We start from the raw sequence: 14528 nt of genomic DNA, 5'->3' as shown, positions 1-14528 counted from the left end.
CTATTAAAGTTTAGTTAAATCGTTGGAAATTAAAATAATTTTTTTTAGATATGAGTATTTTACAAATTTATTTGGTGGTTGTCAAATTTACAAAATACAACACTAGCTAACCAATTTCGAAAGATTAAAATAAAAAAAAATGTTCCACATCAAAGAATTTATATAAATCTTTTCATTATGCAAAACTGCTTATCAAAGTGTTTAATACATAAAAGTTTATCAAAAAATAATTCATAGGCTTCTTTAATTGTTATTCGCTACACTAACTCCTTATTACTAAACATTTAGATGTCCCTTTGCATAAAAATCTATATAACATAAGTAATCTAATCGTTTCATATTTTTTATATATTAAAAATTACAATATAACATAGTAAGTTTATCATTGGACATGAATGTATGATATCCATAATTTGAAGATGAAGTATAAATCATATTATTAAGTTTTCTAAAAACATTCCTATTTCAACAACAACAAAAAATAACCTTACAAATGGCCAATTCTTTGGTTAAATTGTGTGTCTTGTTTCTCATATTCAATTTAGCTTTTACATTTAGGGTTTTTTTTTTTTTTTTAACGTATTTTAGTCATTGCGTTTATTGATTTTACCGAAATCACAAATTAAAACTTTGATTTTTTATATGAGGTAATGTGGCTATTTATTTTTCAAATAAAGCATATGCCATTTTTTATTGACTTGATTTGATGTTAAAGATCATAATATAAAATACATTTTATAAAATAAGAAAGAGTTAAATATAATTTTAGTCCTCAAATTTAGAAAAAAAAAATTTCTCTATGGTTTATTTACTATCAAATCATAATATAAGATAATTTTATAAAATAAGAAAATATTAAATATATTTTTAATCTATCAAATTTAAAATAAATATTTTTAATCATTATAATTTGAAAATAATTGTTTTAATTTTTATGATTAAATTTCATTAATAAATCTGTAAAATTCTTTCGCACAAAATACATTTACAAATATCATTATAGTAAAAACATCACATTAAATCTAATTAATATTACATAATTATTTTAATCTATCATTAGCTAATATGTTGCTCGTAACATAAGAGATTGAAACATTTTTTTTAAAATTATATAACTAAAAAGATTATTTTTAAAAAAAATTACTCTAAATTTAAAGGTTAAAAATATATTTAAGTCTTTTCCTTAAACTATATTTTAAAGAATGAAATTTTTAAGTGTAGAAGATTAATTTTTACAATTAAAATTATTTATCAAAGTATTAGTATTAAGTGCGTTACGTATTTGCAAAAAAACAATTAGTGAATCAAAATTAACATTTAAAAATTGTCTTGACCAGGTCCATCCTACGTTATCACAGACGATATCGATTGGATGACAAAACCCTACTTGTTATGGACGAAACATGTTTTCTAGTCAAATAAACGTGCTTATTGACTTTTTTTGTTTACTACTAATAATTTATATAAATGATAGCGATATTCAGAAAAATTATATAAACGTGTTATTTGACTGTTTTGTTAATTAAATGTTAACTCATATATAAACGTGCACATTGACTGTTTCCAATATATATGTTATTAGCATTTTAAATTTAGATAAAATTTCCAACGTATGTATATATATAATATTTAAAAATTACAAGAGTTGCATACAATTAATTAAATTTCTTCTAAAAAATATATATTAAAGATAAAGTAATTCAAATTATAAACTATTTACAATTACTTTTAAAAATTAAATTGAAATTTTATAAAGGAAAATTTTAAAAATAATATATGATTTTCAAAGGAAAGCAAAAGATTAAATCTGTTATACCCTTTTCTTTCTGTTCCCTTTTCTAATTCTTATTTAATTACTCATTTAAAATAAATAAAAATGATAATTATAAGGTATTATTATTATTTTGTTTTAATCAAGCAACCTCAATACCGAAATAATTGAAGGTGAAGAAATACAAGTTTATTCATTTATATTTATTTACGTGATTATAAGTCATCATGAATATTATTATATATTATAAAAAGGGTTAAAATGATTAGTAGATTATTATATATATATATATACACACGAGAGTTTAAACGATACCGGTGTAACTTTTATTAAATGTTACACCGCTCAATAACTTTAAATTAAATGTGAATTTTGTAAATCCAACCGTTAGATTGAAAGTTCATTCTCTTAGATCATATATACAAAATTTTATATTAATCCAATGATTTGATACTTTATTTTTATAAAACAAAATTGACGTAATATATTCATTTCAAAATACACTAAAATATGAACAATTTGATAACCTTCAAGTTTTTGTTCAATTTTAACAAAATTTGATATACACGTATAAAGAGAATGAACTTTCAATCTAACGGTTGAATTTACAAAATTCACAATTAATATAAAGTTATTAAACGGTGTAATACTTAGTAAAAGTTACACCGGTGTAATTATAACCCCCTCTATATATATACACACATTTTTTTAAAATAAAAATAAAAAGAAGTAAAAAAATATACCATATAAATCAAGTATTTAAACAAAAATAAAATACACATGCACACATATATATAACTACATATTACTTATGTATTTTATTTATTTATTTATTTATTTATACTCTATAAAAAGATATTAGTTATAGATTTATAGTGACTAATTGAGATAAATGAGTTTTCACCATGATTTTATTAATACTATACCTTGGTCAATATATATACTCATTTAAATTCTTAACATCAAACCTCAAACTATAAATAAATTCAAATTTTATTTTCTTGTAAATCATCATATTAATAATTAAATGTCTTTATAACATCTTACTAATCATAATGAATTTTAAAACAACTAAATAACATCTATTGCTATATTATTTATTTATTTATTATTATTATTAAGCTATGTATTTATATATATATATAATCATATTGTCTCGGAAAGAAAAATTAATTATATCTATAATTAAGCATAAAAAACTAACCCATTATAATATAATAATAATATGATTGATCTTGACTTTATTTTCAATATTTAGAAACAAGATTTTAAATAAAATATGTGTAAATAAAAATTCACTTATCAAAATGAATTAAAGGGTTTACCAACAATATATATAAAATATTTAAAACAAATAAAAAGGTTAACTAATATAATAATATTAACTAGGTAAAACGAAAATAAATAAATAAGATGAGATGAAAAATACTCCACTAAACAACTATATATAGTTATATTTCCTTTTAATAACATGATTGTTATTTTCTCTCCTATCTTAAAACTTGTTGTAAGTCAAATCTTCATTCTTGACTAGAACAATTTGAGTAAGTAGAACAAACAAGAGAAGAAAGATATGGATTGTGCGTAGCACTTATCTATTTATAGCTTTCATGTGACTCACGCGTGCATAGTACAAATCATTTTGTTATGTATGTATATATGCTTCCGAAGAGATTGTGTTGCAAATTACCTGCAACAGGCAACAGTGGTATAATTACACTCCTTTCACATTTTATTCGATTTTCTACCAAACAATCCATACCAATTCAACATATATATCACAAATGGACTCATGCAATCAAATTTCTACTTTCATTAACTTATATTTTATTATTTAATTCAAATTGTGAATCGTTTTCATGCTTTTTCTTTCCTTCGTCCACTTTCATTTTATTATTTTTTATTAGTTTTACTATATAAAACTACTATATTATATATATATATATATATATTATACACATATATTTATATTACTATTTCTAAATAAAAATAATGTTATACCATTTATATAAATTTGTATTTATTTATTTAATTTTAGGAATTCAAAATACTAATATTTTATTATTAAGAAAAAAATTTATCAACTCATCATAACATGATTAGATAACATTTTATTTATAAAGAGTATAAGTTTACAACTGAAAATTTAGAATATTACAAAATCACTCTATTAATTTAATTTACTCCAGTTTAATGTACATATATAGTAGTGAAGTAATGAAGGAAAAAAACTACGAAATTGTTAATGAGATCTAGCTATGTTGATTACGCAAAACATGTGAGTTGTTGTAAATTCTTAGTAGGTTATGGTTAAAAAAAATGATATAAAATGAAGAATTTTAAAAGAAATTAATTTTAGAGTAAAGTTGCTAAAATTTAGTGAAGAAAAGAAATTTTAACATGATACATAAAAATTTAAAAATATTTTTTAAAACAACCATTAGTTAAAATTAAAATATAAATTAAAGAATCAGTAGTTAAAATTATATTATACTTAAAATTTTTATAAATAATATATAAATTGGATTTTGTATTTATGAAAAATAACCTAAATCGTAATATAAGACTATTTTTAATTATTAATTTTTAAAATATTTAAATTTTGATTGAAAATAAATATGAAAAACCTAAATTGAAATTGATAAGAACACAAAAAAAATCTCTAAAATCTGCCTATCCAAGAAAAATATCTATTAAGGATTTCGTTAAAAAAATTCCTAAAATCATTATTGTAAGATAGTTATAGATACATTTTAGTAGTTTTTTTCATTTTTTTATTAGAGATTTTTACTTCTAAATTATTGGACACATTTTATAATTTTTTAAAATTAATCACTCACCCTTCAAAAAAAAAAACCACCAAGTATAATTTACTTATTTTCAAATCTTAATATTTTTTTCTTTGTTACAACAGTCTTCTCTCCAAATTTCTAAAAAAGAAATAAATATACAGAAAGGAAGGAGGAAATTCCTCTTCTATAATAATCATACATAGAGTGATTTAAGTTCATAAAAACGTCATTTATACTATATAAAAAAAAATCAAATTACATTATTAGTGTCTTATAATATCAAATTAATATCAAATTTGTAATTTTATTCTTTCCATTTTTAATTCCTTAATTTTTATTTTTTAATTTTATAAAATTTATAATTTTAATTCTCATCGAATATTTATCTATTTTTTAAAAATTATTACATTAGTCGTGATATAACATTAAATAAATGAAATAATAATTAATATTTAATTATATTACACTAAATTTCACCAATAATTCTCATTTTAATAAAAATAAAAATATGATAAAAATAAAAATTAAAAATAAAAATTAATTTAAACATTATTAAATATTAATCATCCTATCATTTACCTAATAATAAGTCACATCTTATAACTTTAAAGATTAATAAATGAATATTTAATAAAAAGATCAAAATTACAAATTTTATAAAATTGAGAAATTAAAATTACAAATTTTAAAATTAACAGAACAAAATCGTGGGTTTGATTTTATTGAAGCCCAAAATTACAATATTAAGAAGAAAAATTTCAACGGATTTTACATTTCTAAAAATTTGCAGATTAGCTAATTCATGTTCTTCCCATAACTTGCAGCAAATTTCTTTTCGTATGACAAGGAATATGAATTTCTGCAGTGTCATTGTAGAACAGTACTACTTGTAAAAAAAAAAAGCGTTCTACTTATGTTCTAATCATAGTCACACTGAGACTATTTTATTAGTACAAGAACTGAAAATAATGATGATAAGATAAAGCATAAAAAAGCATCGGAAAAATCTTTGAAGTTACGATGCACTCGTATGTAGAGCTACCAACGAAGCATAAACTCCATCAGTAATCTTCATCAGCGCATCATGTTTTCCCTTTTCAGCAACCACCCCATTTTTTATCACTGATATGATGTCAGCACCTCTAATAGTTGTAAGACGATGAGCTACCACTACAGTGGTTCTGTCCACGCTGACTCTATCAAGAGCCTCTTGAACTATGCGCTCTGACTCTGCATCAAGTGCACTAGTTGCCTCATCAAGCAGAAGGATTTTGGGGTCTTTCAGCATGGCTCTTGCAATGGCTATACGCTGCTTTTGTCCTCCTGATAACTGTGTGCCTCTTTCTCCAACTGAGGTGTCATAACCACGTGGAAGAGAGCTTATGAAATTGTGTGCATTGGATGCTTGAGCTGCTGCAACTATCTCTTCCTCTGTGGCACCACCATCTTTGCCATAAGCTATGTTGGCACGAATGCTTTCATTGAAAAGAATTGGCTCTTGTCCAACCAACCCCATTTGTTGCCTCAACCAGCTAAGCCTCAAGTCTTTAATATTTACTCCATCTAGTAGTATGTGTCCAGAACCAGGGTTGTAAAATCTCTCCAAGAGGCTGATCACTGTTGATTTTCCACTGCCACTTTCTCCAACCAAGGCAACAGTCTACAAACATTGATATCAACAATAATGCAACTACATCACATTTTCTCGAATAAGGTGATTTGCACTGCACAAAAGCTTAATGTGTGTTTGGATCATAGTTGGAAAGTTACGTTGAGTTTAACTTAACTTTCTAAACTAACATTAGAAAAAAATGCAACAAACTTTTTGCTTTTAATTCAACCAAAGTTTCCTTGCAATTCACACTTAACAAACAGAAGAAAAAAAAAACTGTCAAACATGTAAGTATTGTGTTCAAGATCAGGTAACTATGGTTATAAGATGCAAACATGAAACTGAACATACCCTTAATATGTATTTGGTTTATAGGTTTCACAACTTTTAAGACACTTCAACAGAAAAGTACATGTCTAGTTGCTTTGAGTTAAACGGACGGTTGAGCATTTTTCAACGTCAAAACAAACTCAGCCTTAATTAATAGAATATTAAAGTAGTAAGTAATTACCTTTCCAGCTGGAATGCTTAGACACAAATCTTTGAAAATTGGAACGTGAGGCCTAGTTGGGTAATTAAAACTGACATGTTGAAGCTCAATAACGCCAGTAACGGCTTCTAGTGTTCTACCCTCATTGCTGCTGGAGTCAATTGTGGGTTTACTGTCAAGAATTTCAAATATTGAAGCTGTGGAATCTTTAGCTTTGTTGGTGTCTGGTGCCAAGGAACTAGTCTGGGAAATTCCTATTGCTGTGATTGTTAGACAAAAGAAAACCTGCACAAATTTTCTGGTGAGAAGAGAACTAGATCAAAAGAAACATCAAATTAAGATGGAGCATCCCTAAGGGAATGACTGATTGTACCTTGAAAACCTCTGAGAAAGTTGCTTTCCCATGTTGCACAAGAACAGATCCTATGTAGAAACAGAAAGCATTTGTGCAGTATAGAGCTAAAAAAGAGAAACCAAATCCTGCACCACTAACAAGCCCCAACCGAACACCTTGTTTTTCTGGCTCTAAACATTTCTTCCTGTACATGTCCATCACCTTTGATTCAGCACAAAATGAAGCAATGGTTCTGATGCTACCAACAGCATCATTTGCCACCTGACTTGCTTCTTCATACTTTTCCTGCACAGCACACAAAAGATTGCCATGATGTCCATAATACAAATTTCAAACAAAACTGAAAGGCTAACCTTGGCATCTGCACTGAATCCTTTAAGAAACTTCATCTGAATGACTCCTTGCATAAGGACCAAGGGTGACACGGCCAGAATTATAAAAGCAAGAATCCAATTAGCTGTGAATGATATAACTAGACCTGCTGTGATTGTTGATATATTTTGCACAATGAGGGCCAATGTGTCACCAACTAGACTTTTCACTGTTGAAGCATCAGTAGATAATCTTGCACCAACTGCGCCACTGGAAAGTGATTCATTTCCTTCAGTTTGATGACTATAAGGAACTAAACTAAATACATGATGATTGAAATATCTTGCTAACATACCTTGAATTTACAGGATCATCAAACCAACTGATTTCTTGGTGCACGACCTTTTCAAATGTCAGTGAACGAATTCTTTCTATTAATTTTCCACCAGCAATGCCAAAGAAGTAATTTTGCACTGGTATAGTCACTAGAGTAACTAAACCCAAACCCACATATAGAAGTGACCAGAATCTAGAATCTTTCCGCTGTTTTTCTGGAGGTTCAAAGAACATAGATATTGCCGAGGAAAACAATAAGCCAAACATAGGGAACACAACACCTTGTATTATTGCTGCAATGGATCCAAGCACCAAGACAGGAAGTTCAGGCTTGTTTAAGTAGGCCAAACGTTTTAAAGAAATGTGTTTGGGCTTCCTAGTATCAACATCCCCATCAGCTGTTTCTTGGTATCCATGTACTCCACTTTGATGAGAAAGAGCAAAGCTATCTGACTGAGAGTGTCTACGACCACTAGATGAAACTCTGCTTAATGATCTCACAAAGGATGCTTTCTGAGTGGGAGATCTAGGCATGTCACTATCTAAGTTAAAACTGCTACTTGACTTCTCTGCTTCAGAATTAAGGCTACATTCAGCTTCCTTAGCTCCTTCTTGCAGACGAATAAGTTGAGAATAAGCGCCATCAACATCCTTGATTAACTCATCATGAGTTCCTGCATATAAAAGCAAGCATGCAAAAGTTAATACCTTATTCCAAAATGTTAAAATGGACTTTCAAAGATTGTTATATTTATTGACTTTGAGTCTGTTTGGATATAATGTTAAAAGAGTTTGTGAGAATTTATTTACTGAAAATAAAAAGTTTTTTCTAGTAAAAAAATTTCAAAAGTTCTTTTAAGCTTGTTTCCAAACACACCCTTAATATGATAGAAAATGGATCAAAACTGCTTTTGATAGACACATATATATAGTAAAGAATGAAACAGTTGGTTGATGTCTAACCTTCCTCTACAATTTTGCCTTGATGAACCACTGCTATGGTGTCAGCATTTCTAATAGTTGTCAAGCGATGTGCAACAATTACAGTTGTCCTTTTTGTCATAACTTGTTCTAATGCTGCCTGAACAACACGTTCAGACTCAGCATCCAATGCACTTGTTGCTTCATCAAGAAGAAGAATTCTTGGGTTCTTCAAAATTGCCCTTGCAATTGCAATTCTTTGCTTTTGCCCACCAGAAAGTTGAGTCCCATTCTGGCCTGCCATTGTTTCAAGGCCCTGCAAACATCATAAAACACATTAATTAACTTCAATCAAACTTAATGATGTTAATGTGAGGTAATGTGAGGAAGGTGTTTGGATTTTGGAACATCTACACACCTGAGGCAGCTTGTCAATGAAATTTTTGGCATTAGAAAGTGTTATTGCTGATGTTATTTCCTCATCCGTTGCACCTTCTTTTCCATAGGCTATGTTCTCTTTGATACTAGCTGCAAACAGGATAGGTTCTTGACTAACCAGCCCAATTTGTTCCCTTATCCATCTAACTTGAAAACTCTTCAAATTCACACCATCTATGAGTACTTCTCCAGCATCAGGATCATAGAATCTTTCTAATAAACTTATTACTGTAGACTTCCCACTTCCACTTTGACCCACCAAAGCAGCAGTTGCACCACTGGGAACACACAATGAGAATCCAGAGAAGATCTGCACATCTGGCCTTGCAGGGTACCTAAAGTAAACATCCTTGAGTTCAATGTATCCCTCTATGTCTTCCAAGATAAGACCACTGGTGTCATAAGAATCAATTTTTGGCTTTCTTTTAATTGTCTCAAACATCTTATATGCTGCTGCTTGGCCTGCCGCAAATGCATTTAGGCATGGGGATGTTTGACCAAGTGACCTGAAAACATTAGAAAGATTAATCAGGTTGAGTACAAACTTAAAAAAAATATATTATGCCTAAACAATGTCATGCCATTGCCTCACTTACATTCCACCAGTCATAAGAGCTACTATTACAGTGATGACGGTTCCACCATTGTATCCTCTCTCAACGACCAGTTTAGAACCATACCACATGGCAAGTGCATAGGTGCAGAAGACAATCAATAAAAGTGATCCCATTCCTAACCCCGAGGCAATCCCTTGTTGAACCATTGTTTTGTAAGCATCCTTTAACTTGATATTATACTTTTCTATTGCTTTTTTCTCGCCAGTGAAAGATGCCACCTGATTAAGTTTCAGAAAGAAGTCATGGACAACGATTAAATATAAAAATGTGAATGGTTCAATGTTTTTTTACAATTAATTTGTGTGATTGTGTCTTACAGTTCTAATAGCTCCAACTGTTTGTTCAACAACATTTCCAGCTTCTGCATATGCAGCTTGCCCACGACTTGACATTTTAGCCATCAACATGGACAATACTCCGCCAGTAACAATAACACATGGTATACATGCAAGCAAAACAACAGCAAGACGCCATCCTCTGACAAAGGCAATCAAAAAGCCACCAAAAAATGTTGAAGCAAGTTGCATAAACTTTCCAACCTGTCATATAAACAAACTAAAAGTCTCGATCTGTTTTGTAACAAAATCTAAGTTACACTTGTTATGGAAAGAAGATAACGTGATATAATTTCAAGATAATGACACTTTATAACAATTAATGTTATCTTGTGGTGTTTTTTTCATGAAAGGAAGGAGTATAATACCTTTTCTCCCATGGCATCTTGAATGAGAATGGTGTCACCAGACATTCTCCCAATCACCTCACCAGTAGTAGTTTCAGTGTCAAAGAAAGCAATGTCCTGCTTCAATATAGTTTTCAAGTACAAGCCACGGATCCTTGCGGCTTGTCTTTCACCTGTCATCATCCAACATGCTACCTCTGCAGCACTAACGTATATCAGAATGCTGCAATTATATATCTGATACCAAAACACAACATAATAGTCTCTAACGAATAAATAAGCAGAAAAAAAAAAAGAGAAAAAGTTAAATAAGTGCCATCTTACGAAGGAATGAAGCAATTCCAGTCCCAATAGCCAGGTAAACAAACAACAAGGACACCTGAAATTCAAAGGGTCAGCACCAATACATAAGAGAGTTAATGTAACTTTTATTGAGCAAACAATCATGTTATAGATGGGAAGTATAACTTATTCCTGACAGAATACTTCACTGACTATTTTTAGTAAAACTCTCTTCTAGATCTTACTTAAGAGACCAAAACTCAGTTTCACACTTTCACTCATACAAACGTAATATAGTTTAACAAAAGAATGGTTTTCTTGAATGGAGATGGACATGGGGTTATTAAAAAAAAAAAGAAAAAACAGGAAAGACCTTTCATTGCTTAAAAGTGCAACAAATGAATGATTTACACAAATGCATGCATGCATACCTTGGAAACTTCCTTGATGGTATTTGATGGATCGGCGGAGCCAAAAGTGTTGATGAGCTTCCCTAGAATGAGAGTCATGATAGGCTGCGACCACCCATTAGCCATAGCGCAGATCGTGCCAATGGCCATGAATGCCACGTCACGACGATCCGCGAAAGTGAAGAGCGTGTAGAAGGGAACTTTTTGGTTGGCTTTGTCTCGTTCATGGTGTCGTGAAGGTGGCACGTCCTCTGAGTTGTGTGCCATGGCCGCCTCAAGAGAAGTGCAAGCAAAGAAGAAGAGAGAATTAATAAGAGACGTACGTGTGTAGGTGGTTATGAGAGGGTGTACGTAGAATAAGGTGAAGATCACAAGATTCAGTTAGGAGGAACGAATGTTTAAACTTTAAGCAATGAAATACATATATATAGACAGTGTATGTTAGGGGTGCATGGCACAATATCCTCTTAGGTTTGTTGCGTTGGGTAGGGAACAAGATAACAGAAACACAAAAATTTTAAAACCACAATATATCTTTAGTATTATCTTTCTAGAGGATTGACTATCGATCTTCTGGAGTGTGTATTTCTTTGTGTTGGGGTTTTTCAGTTTTTGGGCCAAAACATTCTATTTAAGTTGTGTGAGAAGGTTTTGGGAGCTTGTTTGATCGAGTTTTCCTCTTCCACAATGAAAAAACAAGAGAAACTTCTTAATTTATACCAGTGAAAATGAAGTAATTGTGGCTCGTCAAATAAAAATGATAAATTAAAAAATCTTCCTTTAACTTCAAAATATGGAGATAATTAAATAAATTAATTAATAGGTAAAATAGTAATTAAGCAAATTAGTTAAGGGATAATTTTTTTTTTTTAAAAAAAAATGTGTAACATTGGATAAGTTGTATGATTTCTGACCGGAGGTTCAATTGATCCTAAGGAAAAAAGTATATAAAATTTTTGTTTTGCATAAAATTTATAATCTCTTATTCTTGAAAAACCTTAGAGAGATCTAAAGAGAGAAACTCTGATTCTTCTTCCCTTGTTCTTTCTAGACTCTTCTAGTACAAAGACTTTTAAAATCGGTCATAAGGCAGCCGATTTTAAAAGTGACGCGGTGACAATTTTGTAAATAATGACATTACTTTTAAAATCGGCTACCTTATGACCGATTTTAAAAGTCTGTGATGCTACTTTTAAAATCGGCTCCTCAATAGCCGATTTTAAAAGTGCTACTTTTAAAATTGGCTCCTAAATAACCGATTTTAAAAGTACTACTTTTTTTAAAATCGGCTATTAAGAACCGATTTTGTATGTAGTTTTTAAAATTGGCTCTCAAATAGCTGATTTTAAAAGTAGCACTTTTAAAATTGGCTATTTGAGAGCCGATTTTAAAAACCACATACAAAATCGGTTCCAGGTTAGCCGATGTTAAAAAGGTCAGCACTTAAGCTATATACTCTACGGTCCCATTCTTTCTTTCCCTCCATTCTCTAATCTTTGGCTCATATAATCTTTACTTTACTCTCGGACTCTCATCTAAAGTCTCCAGCTTCTCATTTTCTTGAAAGAATACAATATGAAGGTAACATTCTCTTCTTACGTCTGTTATTTCGTTGTTGCCGGGCGAATTTTGAAACTGGAACAGAACGGATCGTTCTGCATGCAGAATGGGCCGTTCTACAAACAAAACAGCTCGTTCTGCAAGTAGAACGGGTCGTTCTGGGACCGTTCCAGACTAAAGTTTTAGGCATTTTTTTTAATTTGTATATATTATTTATTTTTTTTGGAAGCACTTATTCGACATTTTTTTAATTTCTTCTGTCTTATCTTTATTGGGCCTCTGTAGGCTTTGATTCATGGGTTGAACCAACATTACTATTTCATAGCCATTAATTACAGGAAGAATGAACTTGAGGAAAAGATGTTACTTAATCTTCACAAGAAGAAATGGACTGATGGTTTGACACTTCGACGGTTTGATACACATTCCAAAACTAATGAACAAACTGTACAGGTAATTTAATGATTCAAAGTGCAAGGTAGATTGGTGCTTGTCTGTTACTTATAGAATCCCTACATATATTTTGTTTTATTTAAGCTAGTTTTAAGATTTGAAAAAGGTTCATTATCTTTTAGTAGATTAAATAATGATAAATGTCAATTAATTTGATAATGCAGGAAATGCTGAACTTAGCTATCAAATATAACAAGGCTGTTCAAGAGGAAGATGAGCTGCCTCCAAAAAAGCTTGCTATAGCAAATGTGGGAAGACAGGATGCAAAGAAGCATCTTGAAGAGCACGTCTCAAATTTGATGTCTTCCAACATCGTTCAAACTTTGGGAATGATGCTTGATACTGTTGTCTTCTAGAGTCGTTATTCAGGACCTTCTGGTTTCTCAAGCGTGGTAAGGAGACAAATTGAGTTATTACAATTCCTGTTTTCTATGAGTTTCTCTAGCGTGGTAAGGATATGAGTGCGGATACTATGTAATGAAGGCAATGCATACTATTGTTGATTCATAAATAGTATCTGGTGGACTGAAGTACGTTTTAGAATTTTGAAAATTTTTATTTTAAGTTTGCATTTTATCATGTTTTAAGAGTTATGTTTATAGTTTTACTCATTTTGTAGTTTAGGATGCATAATAATTTGTAAGTTACTTTGATTACATATATGGTTGACATTTATCAACTCTTATCATTTGTATGTAATTTGATCTATTAAAAACATATGAATTGTCTGGTATTTTATTAATTTACAGGTTTTGTTCAGGGATCCTCCTAAAATAAGTCAAATATTTTAAAAAAATTAACCACTTTTAACATCAGTCATGGCACAACCGATAAAGTCGATCAGTCTTGACCGATTTTAAAAGTGAGACTTTTAACATCGGTCAACGACCGATTTTAAAAGTCCCACTTTTTAAAATCGGCTCTTTTAAAATCGGTCGCAGAACCCGATTTTAAAAGTAAAAAATGACCGATTTTAAAAGTGTTTTTTCCACTAGTAGAGATTTATAGCTGGAAGTGTCAAATTCAAAGTTTAAGCTAAGAATTAGAGGATTGAGACAATGTGGAGCTTGGAAGCTCAAAGTTCTCATTTTTTTTTCTTCTTCTTTATCAGTTTATCTTAAAATTAAGGTAAGGGAAGTTAGAACACGAACTATTGTTACATTTTGAGTTGCATGTGTTTGGATTATCATAAAAAAATGTGATTATGTGGCTAAGTTTTGAATTTTTATGAATTCCATGTTGTGAAGTTTGATTTTCGGGGAAGGTGAACCCAAAATCCAAGGTGGTTGATCTCTTGGCATGCATGTTCTATCGAAACTAGTTTTCATGTTGTATAGGTTGCTTAAATTCTTGGATGGGATGGATGTTAGTTTGATTGTTTTGATTTGATTCTGGGGCTAACAAATGAGTTTGAGGTGGTTTAGAACTCATTAGGAGTTGTTACGGGAGTGAATTGATAGTCATGATAATAATTGGCATTGTTAGAGGTTGAAAAAT

At 30.0% G+C, this 14528-nt stretch overlaps 1 protein-coding gene and 1 pseudogene across 2 annotated transcripts; one reads left to right on the top strand and one right to left on the bottom strand.

The window, feature by feature from the left end:
• Nucleotides 1-5189: 5189 nt before the first annotated feature.
• LOC109794097 (ABC transporter B family member 9) lies at nt 5190-11707 on the bottom strand. Its single transcript, XM_020353561.3, has 12 exons — nt 11040-11707; nt 10651-10705; nt 10348-10523; nt 9962-10183; nt 9624-9862; nt 9008-9533; nt 8632-8905; nt 7688-8342; nt 7374-7602; nt 7039-7305; nt 6687-6950; nt 5190-6223 (listed from the first exon to the last, which is right to left on the bottom strand). The coding sequence occupies exons 1-12, from the start codon at nt 11283-11285 to the stop codon at nt 5579-5581; spliced, it is 3798 nt and encodes a 1265-aa protein (XP_020209150.1). The 5' UTR covers nt 11286-11707; the 3' UTR covers nt 5190-5578.
• An 886-nt stretch (nt 11708-12593) lies between these two features.
• LOC109794939 (26S proteasome non-ATPase regulatory subunit 14 homolog pseudogene) lies at nt 12594-13402 on the top strand (annotated as a pseudogene). The gene is made up of 3 exons (XR_014432696.1): nt 12594-12599; nt 12864-13031; nt 13196-13402. The product of XR_014432696.1 is annotated as a 26S proteasome non-ATPase regulatory subunit 14 homolog pseudogene (transcript).
• Nucleotides 13403-14528: the final 1126 nt, after the last annotated feature.

This window comes from Cajanus cajan, chromosome 1 (assembly GCF_000230855.2).
Source record: "Cajanus cajan strain Asha chromosome 1, NIPB_CcT2T_4, whole genome shotgun sequence".
In the NCBI taxonomy this organism is placed as follows: domain Eukaryota; kingdom Viridiplantae; phylum Streptophyta; class Magnoliopsida; order Fabales; family Fabaceae; genus Cajanus; species Cajanus cajan.
This window is presented reverse-complemented; position numbering and strand designations above follow the sequence as displayed.